General features: G+C 41.5%; 3 protein-coding genes across 3 annotated transcripts; all 3 read right to left on the reverse strand.

Annotated features, from left to right (window-relative positions):
* Positions 1–966: 966 nt before the first annotated feature.
* Positions 967–3,818, reverse strand: LOC118404332 (zinc finger protein OZF-like). Its single transcript, XM_035803401.1, has 2 exons — positions 3,712–3,818; positions 967–3,073 (listed from the first exon to the last, which is right to left on the reverse strand). Exon 2 carries the CDS (start codon positions 2,683–2,685, stop codon positions 967–969), a length of 1,719 nt encoding a protein of 572 aa, XP_035659294.1. The 5' UTR covers positions 2,686–3,073; positions 3,712–3,818.
* Positions 3,819–4,323: 505 nt separating this feature from the next.
* On the reverse strand, positions 4,324–11,716 carry LOC118404333 (tudor domain-containing protein 7B-like). The gene is made up of 5 exons (XM_035803402.1): positions 11,663–11,716; positions 11,239–11,399; positions 10,506–10,642; positions 6,801–7,177; positions 4,324–6,045 (listed from the first exon to the last, which is right to left on the reverse strand). The coding sequence occupies exons 1-5, from the start codon at positions 11,714–11,716 to the stop codon at positions 5,350–5,352; spliced, it is 1,425 nt and encodes a 474-aa protein (XP_035659295.1). The 3' UTR covers positions 4,324–5,349.
* A 601-nt stretch (positions 11,717–12,317) lies between these two features.
* Positions 12,318–14,581, reverse strand: LOC118404334 (tudor domain-containing protein 7A-like). The gene is made up of 5 exons (XM_035803403.1): positions 14,550–14,581; positions 14,031–14,135; positions 13,589–13,692; positions 13,223–13,337; positions 12,318–12,587 (listed from the first exon to the last, which is right to left on the reverse strand). Exons 1-5 carry the CDS (start codon positions 14,550–14,552, stop codon positions 12,318–12,320), a joined length of 597 nt encoding a protein of 198 aa, XP_035659296.1. The 5' UTR covers positions 14,553–14,581.
* Between the last annotated feature and the right edge of the window lie 6 nt (positions 14,582–14,587).

Here is a 14,587-nt window from a genome sequence, read left to right on the forward strand (position 1 = left end):
TTCAGTACAAATCGCCAGATTCGGAGATGGCACGAAGCAAAAACGATGACGTAATCAAAAATGGCAGCCAAGCTAGGTCACAGGCAGGGTAAAGGTCACAAACCTGATACTCCCTTGAGTTTGAGTACGGGTCAAACAACAAGTTTAGTCATAACGTTGATTTTTCTTCATGGGAGCATGGAGGTTCCATGTAACTACTACTAGTACGTTCTGGATATGTTATGCAGATCAAAACGGTCGAAACGAGACCGTTTACGTCTAAGGGGCCTTCACCTTTTACTAGCGTGATTAAATCTCGCTTATAGCAGCCCGCCAAACATCCGCGGGGAGGGGCCAGTTACAGCCCTGGACAGTGGAGTTTGTGTTACACAGATTAACCTTTGACATATTAACCTGGATTTCTGTCGCCCAAAAATGCGCACTGAATTCTACGAAATGGATTATGGATCAAAGCTTACAGTATGTGGGCTCAAGAATCTTCAATAAGTTCTAGTTTAAGTCGGTATCCTCAATGAAGAACGAAGAAGGTAGTGAGTTCCACTCCAAGAAATATAGTTTGAAGGAAAAATAATATATAATTTCTGAACACCTCAATTCTAAGTGGATAACTCTGGTACTTGAAGGTACGACGACTTCTTTTGCTTTCATGGCACACTAGTGAAACAGACACATTAAGAACAGGAAACACTGACACACACACATATTGGACATTTGAAAATTTATTTGCAACCTAAGGTGTATTAAAACTACTCTCCGAGCAGAGGTTGGTGGGAAAAATCGTGACGTTTTCCTTTCATATTTTTTTTTCGACTGTCGAAAAAAAGATGAAAGGAAAACGTCACAATTTTTCCCGCCAACCTCTGCTTGCAGAGTATATTAAAACATGATTGCAAGAAAGAAATCGGATCAATCAGCAAAAAAGGAGATGTTACAGAGGAGTCAAATATGACCATATATTATTTTTAATCATGTCACACATACAGTACTAGCACTACTAGGTTTAGTTCTATGTTTATTCGTATGTCGGGATAGGTGGGACTTAACAGCCGTCCTGTATCCACACTCCCCACACGCGTAGGGTTTCTCACCGGTATGTTTCATCATAACATGTCGGTCGACACTGCCTTTTTGAGCAGCAGTATAACCACACTGGTCACATTTGTAGGGTTTCTCACCAGTATGTGTTCTTTTATGTATGGTTAGGCTAGTCGTATCAGCCGTTTTGTATCCGCACTCCCCGCACATGTAGGGTTTCTCACCAGTGTGTTTAGTGATGACGTGCAGATCTAGATGACACTTCTGTGCTGCAGAATAGTCGCACTGGTCACATTTATAAGGTTTCTCCCCTGTGTGTGTTCTCATATGTTTGGATAAGTTAGAGGGATGAGTCGTCCTGTACCCACACTCCCAACACATGTAGGGTTTCTCACCAGTGTGTTTGATACTATGCTGGTTTAACTGATCTTTTCTCACAGTAGAATAGTCACACTGGTCACATTTGTAAGGTTTCTCGCCGGTGTGCTTTTTCTTGTGTTGGGCTAAGTTCCATCTATTAGCAGCCCTGTATCCACAGTCCTCACAGGCATAATGTTTTTCATGCTCATCTGTATGTTTTGCAAGAACATGTTGGTCTAAATTGCATTTCTGTGTGGCAGAATAGTCACACTGGCTACATTTGTACGGTTTCTCACCTGTGTGTGTTCTCTTATGTAGGGATAAGGAAGAACTTAATGCTGTTCTGTATCCGCATTCAACACAAACGAAGGGCTTTTCATTGGTGTGTTTTCTTAAGAAGTGCTCGTCTAAATGACCTTTTTGCACAGCAGAATAGTCGCACTGGTCACATTTGTAGGGTTTCTTGCCTGTGTGGGTTCTCATGTGCTGAGACAGTTGATATCTTACAGCTGTCCTGAATCCACACTCCCCACACATGTAGGGTTTCTCACTGGTGTGTTTTCTTACGACATGATTGTCTAAATGACCTTTCTGTATAGCAGAATAGTCACACTGGTCACATTTGTAGGGTTTCTCACCTGTGTGGGTTCTCATGTGCCGGGACAGTTGACATTTTACAGCCGTCCTGTACCCGCACTCTCCACACATGTAGGGTTTCTCAGCAGTGTATTTTACCATGACGTGTTTGTCTAATTTATCTTTCCGTGCACCAGCATAGTCACACTGGTCACATTTGTAGGGTTTCTCACCTGCGTGTGTTTTCATGTGCTGGGATAGTTGATACTTAAGAGCCACCCTGTACCCACACTCTCCACACATGTAGGGCTTCTCAAAGGTGTGTTTTACGATGATGTGTTCATCTAAGTGGGATTTCAGTGCAGCAGAATAGTCGCACTGGTCACATTTGAAGGGTTCATCAGTATGTGTTCTCATATGTTTAAAAATGTGATCCCTTTGCTCTGCTCTGTAACCGCACTTCCAACAAATGTAGGTATGTTTTGCCACATGGCTGCCCTCCTGTAGAGTATGGCTCTGTACACCTGTCTGTAGCAAGACTTCTTCGTCAGACCCAGTACAGTTTAACGTTTGATCGTTTGAAGTGTGCTTTTCCAAGTCCTGCTGCCATCCTTTGTCTGCTGTCTGCTCCTCAATATTGTTGGTCTTGTTTACAGAATAACTAGTGCCACTGTGCGTTTCCTGGTCCTCACTGTACTTTCCTTGGAAAAGCATGCCGTCTAGTCCATCCTGTTGTCGTCCTATGTTCTCTGTCTTCTCTTCTTTAATGATTGTTTTGTTTGCAGAAGAACTGGTTGGGGGGGTTTATGCCGCATGTTTTCTTGTCCTCACTGTGCATTTTCTGGAAAAGCACATTCTGTTCTTGTCTGTCCTGTTGCCATCCTATGTCTTCTGTCTCCTCCTCTTTGATTAGCATCTCGTTTGCCTGATAAGTAGTTGCCAGGGTTACGCCATAAGTTTCCTGGTACTTATTATGCGTTTTGTGGCATTCCTCCTTCTCTTGTACGTGCTGCCATCCCATGTCTCCCGTCTCCTCTTTTGTTCTCGTATCGTTCGCAGCTTGTTCTTGAAGAGACTCATGTGTTAACTCATCCATTTCTAACTGAAAAATATCGGAGAAAGATTAATTGGGAAGTGTAGAGGCTAAGCCACCAAAAGGGTGCAGAATTACATACGAAATAAATTCTGTGTTTTTTAACCTCCTTGGTCCGTGTTTAATTTGAGCTCTCATGGTATCACATGGTGTTCTCCATTTTCCAATGTAGGACTACGTGTATCACTGGCAAGGACATTTGTAACGGAACATGGGTAACTCCCCCCAAGGAGGTTAAAAAAATCTCCTTGCTCCCCGTAAGGAGATAGCAGACTCTCTGTGCCCTTCTCTGAACGCATACATGTGCGGCGACAGGAATTCTAGGTACATGTAATATATCAAAGGTAAAAAAAAAGAAAAGTCCTTATCTCGACTACTAGTATTGTTCCGATTTGCATAGCAATGCTCAGACAGGTTATGTTGTCTTTTTCGGGGCCTTGACCTTTGACTTCAGTTCCTGTCGCCGCACGTGCCTTCTGATTTTGTGATAGGGTTTATCATCAGCTCCAATACAGTCCAGAATTCCGCGCATAACTTTTTTAGCCACATCGCCCCTCCCCATTAACGATCCCAATCATACTTCTAATTCTATTCTACCGCTAAGCAAGCAACAACCAGGAAGCGTAAACGGCAATCAAATGTCTCACCTGTAGATTTACAGTGCTTAGCAATCTCTGTGCCTTTCGCCTAGTTCAGAGTAGAAACGATCCAAAATGACGACGATGACAACCAAAATGGCGAATTAACCAGCTTACCAAAGAGTCAAAGGTCACAAACCTGATACACTACTAGGTATGGGTCAAACCATATATCGCCACATAACGTGTTACTACCGCCGGTTTAAGCCTAGCACATGTGCCCATTGCACTACTTGGCGCCGAACCTGCGGCGTATCAGTCCTACGTGGTCCAACTCATTGTCAGAACCTGCGACCACCACACACACTACTCTCCAAGCAGAGGTTAGGCTCCGACTGTTTTTTCTTTAGTCGTTTTTATCGGGCTTTCTATTCTTTTTTTTATAGCTTGCTGCGTCGTACTTCAAGAAAAATGAAAAAATTGAAAGCCCGATAAAAACGACTAAAAAAACGTAAAAAAAACACAGCCGGAGCCTAACCTCTGCTTGGAGAGTACACACACACACACACACACACATACAAGCATGGTGAAAATAACATCCTTACTTCAACCTGACCCATTAACCTTCGTGTAATGTTATCTTTTTATTGTAAGAAAGTTCTTGCAAGACACAACAAAATCATCCCCTTCTTTCTTTCTCTCTTTATTGAGTTTGTCACATACCAACAGGTGATCTTATTTTCGACAAACTTGTTGCCTGTCTAAAAATCTGTAACAGACATGGTGATAAAAAAATAAGAGGTGTTAATAACATGCAACATATCAAATTAACGGAAGTTTCCACTGGAATTCTGGACGTTTTTAAAACATGTACACGACTTGTCAGTGATTATTTCTGACACAAAATATCAGTTTCCATTGAAAAGAGGTATGATTCATTAGCTATTTCTCAGTTCCAAATAAACATGCGCAGACAAATAAATGTTTCCTCTTTGACCTCATAGTTGTCCTGAGCACCTATTGTTTTTGAAACTGTCAAATGCTTTACCAATTTTACCTCTTTCAATGGAAAATGATGTTTTATGTCTACATATACAATGCATCCAACTAGAATTGTGATGGTCTTGTAATTGCATGGATAAATGAACTAACCGAAATCACCATGGCTTATGAGCTATGTACTTGAACGAACTGTCAAATAATCTCTTTCACAGAGGTCAGAACGCATGTGCAGAGACAGGAATTTTAGGAAATATGTCAAAGGCATCGAAAAAGAAAACAAAACCCGTCCGTTATGCAAATGTTATGCAAATGATAACAATTGTCAAGACAAGAAACATACATTAACTTTTTGTGGGCTTTACCTAGAATTTCTGTCACCGCACATGCGTCCTGACTTCTGTGAAAGAGCTTATAGTATTGCTATACATTGTATCTGTATAAGTTATACAGATACAATGTATAGCAATATGTGGACTAAAATTACAGGCAATTCTTGTCATAGGGCTCCAATCTAAGCATCTTCTTGATGGTTGTTACTTGGTCTCCACTGAACTTGGTCACTTTCACAAAGGCACTTCAGAAAGAAAGCAGTACTTACACAAAAACTATACACTTCATAACTAATACAGTTGGATACCTTCTTTTAGGCATAGAAAAAGAGTCCATTCTGTAGAATGTTTGTTCTTGGGTTGCTATGGCTACCCGTCACTCCGACGATGGGATTCTGGCGTGACCCTTGCTGACTAGAATGTCTTCTATGAGGACGTCCCTGTCAGGGTTGGAGGTGTCTATGAGTCTCAGGTTCAGGGAAACCTGTCGGAAGTGTCCCTTCCTTCCCGCACAGCGAGGGGACGACAGAAGCAGCCCCACAAACGCTTTCTTCTGCACAAGCTCGCGGAAAAGTTCTTCCGCTGACGTCGACCACTTGTCGGTTTTCGCGGGCACCACCCCTCCCAGCTGTCCCATCATCGCTTGAGCAGGCATCACACAAAACTGACCGTCAAGCGGACGCAAGTTCGACAGAGACACAACGTGATAGCCTCCCTTATCAAGTCCCCAGACAGAAACGTCGCCATTCTGAGCGATGTCTTTCACACAAACCCTCTGCCATGTGTCTGTGTCATCAACAAATGCTGCGTACAACGCCCCAGCCTTTGGGACAAATTCTTCGGCGGGAAAGACGTTGCTTTCGTAAAAATCGTCCATGTCTGTTTCCAGCTTGTCGACAAGCTCCATGCTATCGAAAGGACGCAGTACGAAGTGGTCTGGTCCGATGACGTCCTCGATAAATACGTTCAACATCCGGCCTTTGCCTGGTAGGTTGAGGGTTGGTACTCGCGGAGAGGACTGATTGCTAGGATGACCATCTTCCGAGGGTGGCAGGTTTTCTACAATGTTAAGCTGCAAGGGAACATAAAGATTTTCTATCAGTTCAAATCAGTCCACCTGTTCCTTTAAACAAACAAAATAAGTTAACATTCTTCTTTTAAGTCTAATCTTGTTTTTTTTGTATATTTTTATACCAGTCACTTTTTATTAAACCAATGTGTAACTGTTATTTAATCCAAACTATGAACGGCAGTACCAAAGGAGAAATAAATTGATACTTATATACAGGCAACGCTAAGCTGTAAATACAGAGGAACAGTTATCATTGCCTATCTATATAAAAAAAAACCTCCGTGGAGAGAGAATCTATTGCAACTAACCTGTTTTTTTGGCAGAAAGATAAGTCTTTACCAAGGTAAAAATGCTTTCTTTGAATGAATATCGTCAGATCATTTTCCCCAAGCACCTTTCTTGACCTAATTTGTTTTCAAAATATTCAGGAACTGTGATAATAAATTTGTGAGGCCAGAAGTGATGGAGAGAAACCCTAAAGCAACCTACCACAAAAAGCAGTTAATTAAGCCACTGGATATGATTTGGAAAATGGTCAAACGTTTCAGACAACCATCTGGTGTCTTTCGTCAGAAACAATGGAGAAATCTTGTTGGAGAGAATATTTACATATCCTAGCTGTAAATTGACATGCACAACAGACTTAGTTGGAGAACAGGTTTCCTAAATCATATCCAGCTGCTTGAGTAACTGCCTTTTGGCGTATCTTACTACCTGGATGTCTAACCTTCATCGACATATTTTTAGCAACCTACCTGGCTAATCTTGTCAGCAAGCGAAGAGTCCCCCATAGCAGGAGAATCTGAACAAACAGCCGAGTTCTGAGTAGACTCTACACCTGGCTTCGGAGAGGTACAGATGGTAACAGGACTGGTACAGGGTGACACAAACACAGAGCCGGAGCTAACCGATGAACAGGGGCTGACACTACGGGACGGGTGACCGCTCTGCGAAGCACTCGCTACAGAACTGTGGGTGGATCCCGCCCGGCTCTTGCTCAGGTTGTTGTTGAGTTTGTCGGACTTCACACCTGGCAGGACAGGTGAGAAGAGGTGGGGCTGCTCCTGAAGGTACGTGTTCACCTGGTACACCTGGTCGCCGCTACTCAGCACCATGTCAACAATCAGCACACCTGCGGTGGGAAATAGCACACCTGTAAGTGCGAGGTTCTTTGTAGTTCACCTGGTACACCTGGTCACCACTGCTCAGCACCATCTCAACAATCAGCACACCTGAGATGGGAAATAGTACACCTGTAAGTGCGAGGTTCTTTGTAGTTCACCTGGTACACCTGGTCGCCGCTACTCAGTACCATCTCAACAACCAGGACACCTGCGTGGAAAATAGTATAGATGCATAGTTGTTAAAGAACTTTAGTTTAAAGACTAGGAGAAATAGGATCGGTTTTTTAATTTTTGCAAACTTTTTTAACGATCTAGAGGATCATTTCCTCGCTATTAGATTGAGATATTTTTCATGTGATAATTTGGTCGGAAAGTTATGTTAAAACGTCTTTAAAAAGTGCGATTTGGGGCATCCAAGGGCGAATTCAAATGATATGCATGACGTCATTTTAGAGAGTCGCGTTCTTGTAGTAGCTCTACCCCTGTCCGCTGTAATGGCGTCTTGTACTACCGGTCGTGTTAGTACAAAGTCCAGTGGACGTTATTGTGTCGCAGGAGGCCCACATGGCGTTAGCTGTAAGAATAGTCAGTCTACCGAGGGGATATCTATGCACAGATTCCCCAAAGTTAAAAATGACAGAACTGCGGCTGACAAATTGAGAGTCTCAGCGAGCTAGAAAACAGTGTACAAAATTATGTATCAAGTTTGTTCAGAGACATGGTTCCTTCCGCGACATCTACGGCTCCGCACACTTCGAGCGCCGCACACTTCGAGCCCTCGTACTTCAACATGAACCTTGAGATTATATTGGGGAGAGCTGTGGGAGGACCAGAAGGATTATCGCAGGAAAAGTTCCAACTATTGACACCGCTGGTCTGCCGACTCCCAGTCACGGAACGCGCGCGGAGAAGGGTGAATTCGCCACTGTTTATCACAGCTGCAGGACGTTTATCTGTCACATACTAGTAGTAATTCACCCTGTAAATTTACCTTGTATTTCGCTTGTTCTGGTCATAACTGTGTTGCCATTATTGTGAAGTACTTGTACGTTTTGACTCCGACACAAAACAGCACAAATGATTCTTGGATTTTACATCTTTGTCGGCGTCCGGATAGATTTCATAACAAAGTGAACCGCTTATACCGAACTCGTAACAACAATGATGCCGACGCTGTCCCAAGATTTTCAAGCACGAAAATTTGCTGACCGTATTCAAAATACGTTGGAAAAATAGTCACTAGATTTTGTCATGAGTATTGTAGTTTTTGGTCTCCGTAAAACCAAGTTACGAGCGAATCTGGGATTTTTCGTCGTCGACAACAACAACTCTAAGAAAAATGGCCCCAAAAAAGATGGCGGCCGTGCGCTAAAAACCTCAGAGACTTTTCGAATTTTCTTTCACGGAAACACCAGTCTGTATGTTTTTCCTCGAATCACTAGGAGCTTACGAAATCTGTGTGTTGTTTAGTGTCTTAGCGGTGGACATGTTGTTGATAGATGAGTTAAAATAGTTTGGTTTTGTATAAAAACTTCTAGCGTAACCTGAGCATGTAAACAAAGGAAAATATATCGAGGTTGCGGGACCACAAGCATGTACGTACTCGTTACTATGTCATCGATAACTCGTTTTTTTTTGCTCGTGTAGCTACAAACTTGGCACTTTTGTCGCTAGATTTTGTCATGAATATTGTAGCATTTATATGTAGTACTGATATGGTCTCCGTAAAACCTAGTTACGAGTGAATCTTGGATTTTTCGTCGTCAACAACAAAGAAAAATTCCTCACAAAAAATGGCGGCCCCGTGCCATGCGCTATTATTTAACCACACTTTTCGAATTTTCTATCACGGAAACACCAGTCTGTGTGTTTTCCTCGAATCACTGGGAGCTTACAAAATCTGTCTGTTGTGCAGACAAATATGAGACAGAAAGAACAGTCACTCTCAAAATGTTTCACGGACTCGTCACAATCTGGAGGCGTTTAGCTAGCTATCGGCCGTGCTCACGACTAGAAATAGTCAGTCTACGACGTACTATCTATCCGATAAAAGCTTACAGGTTTGTAAACAAACACATACTTTGAGTGGGAATGTATTTTGAATCGCATTTCTTGTGGCAATGAGGTTGCTTCTCATTTTAAATCCTGGCGAACTGTACGTAGTTAGTAGTAGTTGCTCAGCTGTTGTATATTTGTACGCGACCGAAGCTTTAGTCCCGGTTTCGCTAGCAGACACAAGCTGAGACCGCAAAGAGGCACAAATTTCTGCGCTTCCGCTAGAAAACATCTTCAAATTAATGTACAGCATGGCCTCCTTACTGAGGATAATGTAAGCTAATGCTATCATTTGTGTATAGAAGAAGCGATGACTGTTTGTCCCCGCTTATTCCACACGCTACAATAATGAACTTTCTCCCCGCTTGCGTTACGCACGCTTGGTACGTGCATCAACTTCAAGTGCTTCTAAGATATATTTCAGTGGCGTGAATACGAACGAAATTCTCTTCAAGTGAAGTGAAGTATGTGTTCTTTAGTCGTACCGAGTTTCGTCAATGAATTATGTTTCCTTTATAAGATACGGGTCTATCAAATGTATATTATTCCCCTAGTCAACCATACCAGCTAGTAGGGACTAACTAAAATGACGTCACGGCATGTTCCTAATTAGTTCCAGCAAAGAGCTCAAAGTACACATTTTTATGTCGCTGTTTGAGGGACTTCCGGACGGACAATTGATTTGAAACTTGCATTGACTTTTTCAGAAAAGATCAAATTTTTACATTATTGGTAGAAAATGCTACAGACGATTTCATTTCAGTTACACTTTAAGAACTATTTCATTTATCAACAACCAGAAGTAATAGTGGTATGTTTCTAAATGCTGCTAATTCAAAATTTTAAGAATTTTCATTATGAAATTTTCAAAAACATAAAACATTTTCCAAGAAAGTCATTTCAGGAGTTAAATCCAACTTTCTCACATTGAAAAAAATTGAAATTGCTGTAAAGCAACAAAGGAAACCAATCATTATGCAATAAGATTTTCATTAATCAATCAACATACATTAAGATCAAGTAATTTCTGATATTTGTTACCATGTAATGATAATCAAATTTTCCAGGATAAATAACAGTAGAACATTTTCTAACACGAAAATCCATTGGTCAAACAAGAAAGTTGTTTGGTGAGTATATACATATTTGTGGAGACCTTCTTACATAACCAAAGTTTTGTAACTGAATTCAAAAAGGAAAAACAATAAAATATAGGCTACACTCATCAAAATCAATCTTTACTCAGAAAAATCTAAGGAAGCCTTATTTTTCAGCACCCACCGTCTTCAGCTGTTTCTTGCACAGGTTGGATTGTACAGATGATATCTTCCTCCCCTTCCTTACACAGGCAGGACAGGAAACTGGTTCCCACTTGGGTCCACTCTCCACCCTCCGGTGGCAGCCCGGCCAAACGGCACCTACAAAAACAACATAACCATGTGGTCAGGGTAGTTGTCTTAGATATACTAGTATCATTATTAGCATTATATTACAGTCTACCATCAGACATACGTACAGCCCAACTCTGGCTTACTTAAAGCGACTGTTTTAAGTAACAGAAACAACCAAAAGAAACAGACTCAAATTATGTAGCAGATCTCACTATTTTGCATTCTGTACCATGTATGTAAAACTTTGTGAATATAGATTTATACACTTATAAGACTCATTAGGACTTGTGATGTAAACTGCATCTCTGTTACATACTTTGTCTCACCCTTGCCTCTTCTCTCATGACCTCAACGAAAAGCGGTCTGCAAGCCGATTTGAGCTTTCATGTATAAACAAATTTAAGGTTCAAAATTCATTTTTAACCACACAACGTTCTACGGTTTTGAGCAATTCTCCAGTAACGTGTGTATCCGTATGTAAATGCCATCATAATTCAGACTTGATGTTTCAAGTCTGCGATGTGCAATAATTAATAAAGATTTCAAAAAGATTTCAAACAAATCAATATTATCAATATCATTATTGGGTCCTAGATACAGCCCTTCTCTCCCTCAACACAAACCTGAGGGCTTGTGGTGGAAGACATGCCAGCTGAGGGTTGGACTGAAGACTGCGTAGTGAGCTCTTCTCCACTGTTTCAGAGTACCCGAGGTCGATGTAGCGAACTGTCACCTTGTCGTCTTCCAGCAGAGCGATGATCTTTGCCCTGTACCAGCACTGGTCCTGCAGAAACAGAAAAGGAAATTTTGACTTGCTTGAACTTTTTGCAAGCCATTGTTCCAAACACTCACTCAAACTCAGACAACCCTCATTCAAACCTCTCATTCAAAACTTCAAATCATTAGATGATTCATTCAAATCCTCATTCATTTATTCACATATCAACTTGCTCACAACCTTACTCATTCACTTGGTAATTCTCCCTCCCTCCCTCTCCATACAAACTTTCTTGCTCTACCATTCACTCAATCCTCCACTCTCTACACCTGACTGAAACATGAGTAGTAGATTTTCCTCAGTTCAGGACTGGTCACTCTCATATCGGTCACACCAGTCTGCTGGTCAATCTCTCGTTCCCTTCGTCTCTCCCTTACTCAATCGATCCCTTCCTCTCTCTCTTGCTCAATCCTTCCACCTCTTACCCTTCTCTCTATCCTTACCTAACTGAAACATGAGTAGTAGATTTTCCCCAGTTCAGGACTGGTCACTCCTGTGTCAGTCACACTTGTTTGCTGGTCAATCTGTCATTCCCTTCCTCTCTCCCTCACTATCTCACTCACTCAATCCTTCCCTCCATCTCTCTCTTCCTCAATCCTTCCAACTCTTACCCCTATTTCTTTCCATACCTGACTGAAGCACGAGTAGTAGATTTTCAGGACTGGTCACTCCCGTGTCCGTCAAACTTGTCTGCTGGTAACTCTCTCATTCATTCATTCCCACTTCTCCCTCCTCTTACACACTTAATTCCCCTCTTTCATCCCCCTTCTTGTCTTTTCCTTTCTCTCTTTCTCTCTATAATGTCCTTACCTGACTGAAACATGAGCTGTAGTATATTTTCCCCAGTTATGGACTGGTCACTCCCGTGTCAGTAACACTCGTCTGCTGGTCAATCTAACATTCACTCCTTCCCACCTCTCTATCTCACAATGAACCCCCTTCCTTTCCAAACCCTCTTTCTTCCCTCCTTTCTGTTTCTTTTCCTCTCCAACTCGCTATCATTACCTGGCTAAAGCATGAGTAGTATATTTTCCCCAGTTCAGCTGTGGTCACTCCCGTGTCCGTCACGCTAGTCTGCTGGTCAGCGCTGGCCATCAGCTGTTCCAGTTTGTCCAGTCCAGGGCCGGGAGATGTGAAGTAGATCAGACCAGAACTGTCTACGAACTGGACGCAGCCTTCTAGCTTCTCTCCAACCTGGTGAGGAACATGCAGTGCTGGTTTAACATTCTCTATATTAAATAATCACAAATACCAGGCTTCACCTTTTTATGTATTCCTGCATGGGAAATCCAAAATAAAGATTTTTTTCCCACAAACTGGACGCATTCTTCCAGCTTCTCTCCGATCTGGGGAAGAAAAAAGCAATGGCAAATCTTCCCAAGAACAAGGCTTTTCCCTCTTTACAAGTTCCTAAATGGGAAATCTAAAAAGCACAAAACAGACATTGCAATAAAGAAAACCCCTAGATTCCTCTACATATGCAAGACTGAACCTAACTTCTCATAGTAAATACTACTGTAAATGCAGAAATTTTTGCAGTGGTTTTATGTTCCCGGTTTTCATGTTGCCAATTCACCGCAAACTTAAAACCACTGTGAACATTTTACCATCGCAGTAAGAGACTACAGTGCATAGTGCTACCGCGAACTTAAAACCACTGTGAACAGTCCTTTTCCACTACCGAAAAATTAAATCCCACAATCTTAAATGCATTTACGTTATTGTAGATGCTTCTTTTGGAGTGAAACACAGATGAGCCAAAACAAATACTCTCTCAAGATGAAGTAATAAATGTCCAAACCAAGCAGAACAACACAAGTTATACTTACCCCTGGTATGGTTGGTGCCAGGTCGCGAGCGTCCACCACACTCAGACACAACTCGTTCACATTGATGTCCTCTTCAGTACCCGTGTCGTAAAACGTCACTACAGGAACTGGACCCCTGGAGGAAAGCCAAAAAAATCACTGATTCACACCTCTTTTAGAATCACATCAACTAACAAAAACATCAATAGGTCTTCTAGGAGCAAATGTACGTTTTAGTTCACTGTTGCATAACTTAATTTCTTTTTGTTCACCATGTATGTAACTTAAAAAGCCCTCAAAGCTTGCAAAATGGAAAATCATTTCTTTTACTACTGATAATCTCAAGTTTTTTCTGCAAATTACAGTGCTTTCCAAGCCATTCCTTACCTTTCCTCGATCTCAGCAAAACAGTTTTTCCCAGCCACGAGGTCGAAGAGCTTAGACAGTACTTCTGGGTCTGTAGAGAAGTCCTGTAAGCCGGCTAGTTGGACCTACAATAAGAGAAATAATAACAACAGTTTTAAAGAAGCGAATTGATTTGTCAGAGCACTCTACCAATTTCATCGATAAGGAAACGGATGTGTGTTTTGCTGTCATTTTCATCATATTTGTATGTTCACATGACATTCCCATCATAAATTCAAAGGTAAAATAAATCAACTTTAAGACACAGCAAGAGAGCCAATGTGACGCAGCTTCAGTGTGGTGCCCGCTTAAGGGAGCAAGTACTACATATCCAAATTTTTGCTTATGGACAAAAGATTCTCTGTACCAATGCTTTTGTTAACCATTTTTATAACCCTACAAGAAGGAAATTATGTCGTCTTACCTTGAGGACCTGTACAGGCTTTGTGCTGAAGCAGGGAGCTAACAGACGCAGGCTGCTCACTGTCAGGACGTCCGTGTCTCCAAAGTCCAGGAAGTAACACTTCACCTACAGGCAAAAACAGCAGGATGAATTTCTATGCCTTATCCATCCCGACTTATGAATTTCATTTTTATTCTGGTAATTGTTTAAACTACTGGGCAGCCCCATTAAACTTTGACAGGTTGTTTTTCAAGTGGTCCCAGTTCAAACAATACAAAATATCATTAAAACATGATTTAAATGGAAAACAACATACCAATGGCAAGAAAAGAAAAAAGAGAAAAATGTCCAGCAGAAGTTGACAAATAAATGACTGCACTTTAAAGTTAACGAAACAGTTAAAATCATATGCTATGCCTTTTGATCTCCTTATTATAAATGAACAAGCCATGCAGAGAAATAACCACCTTCTGTTTGCCAGCTCTTACTTTGTCGACTTAAATAAATGATAATTTGAAAAAAAAATTAGTTTCCACTCACCATGTCATCCTCGACATCTACAGCCTGCACTCTGCACC

This window comes from Branchiostoma floridae, chromosome 17, assembly GCF_000003815.2.
Source record: "Branchiostoma floridae strain S238N-H82 chromosome 17, Bfl_VNyyK, whole genome shotgun sequence".
Lineage (NCBI taxonomy): Eukaryota > Metazoa > Chordata > Leptocardii > Amphioxiformes > Branchiostomatidae > Branchiostoma > Branchiostoma floridae.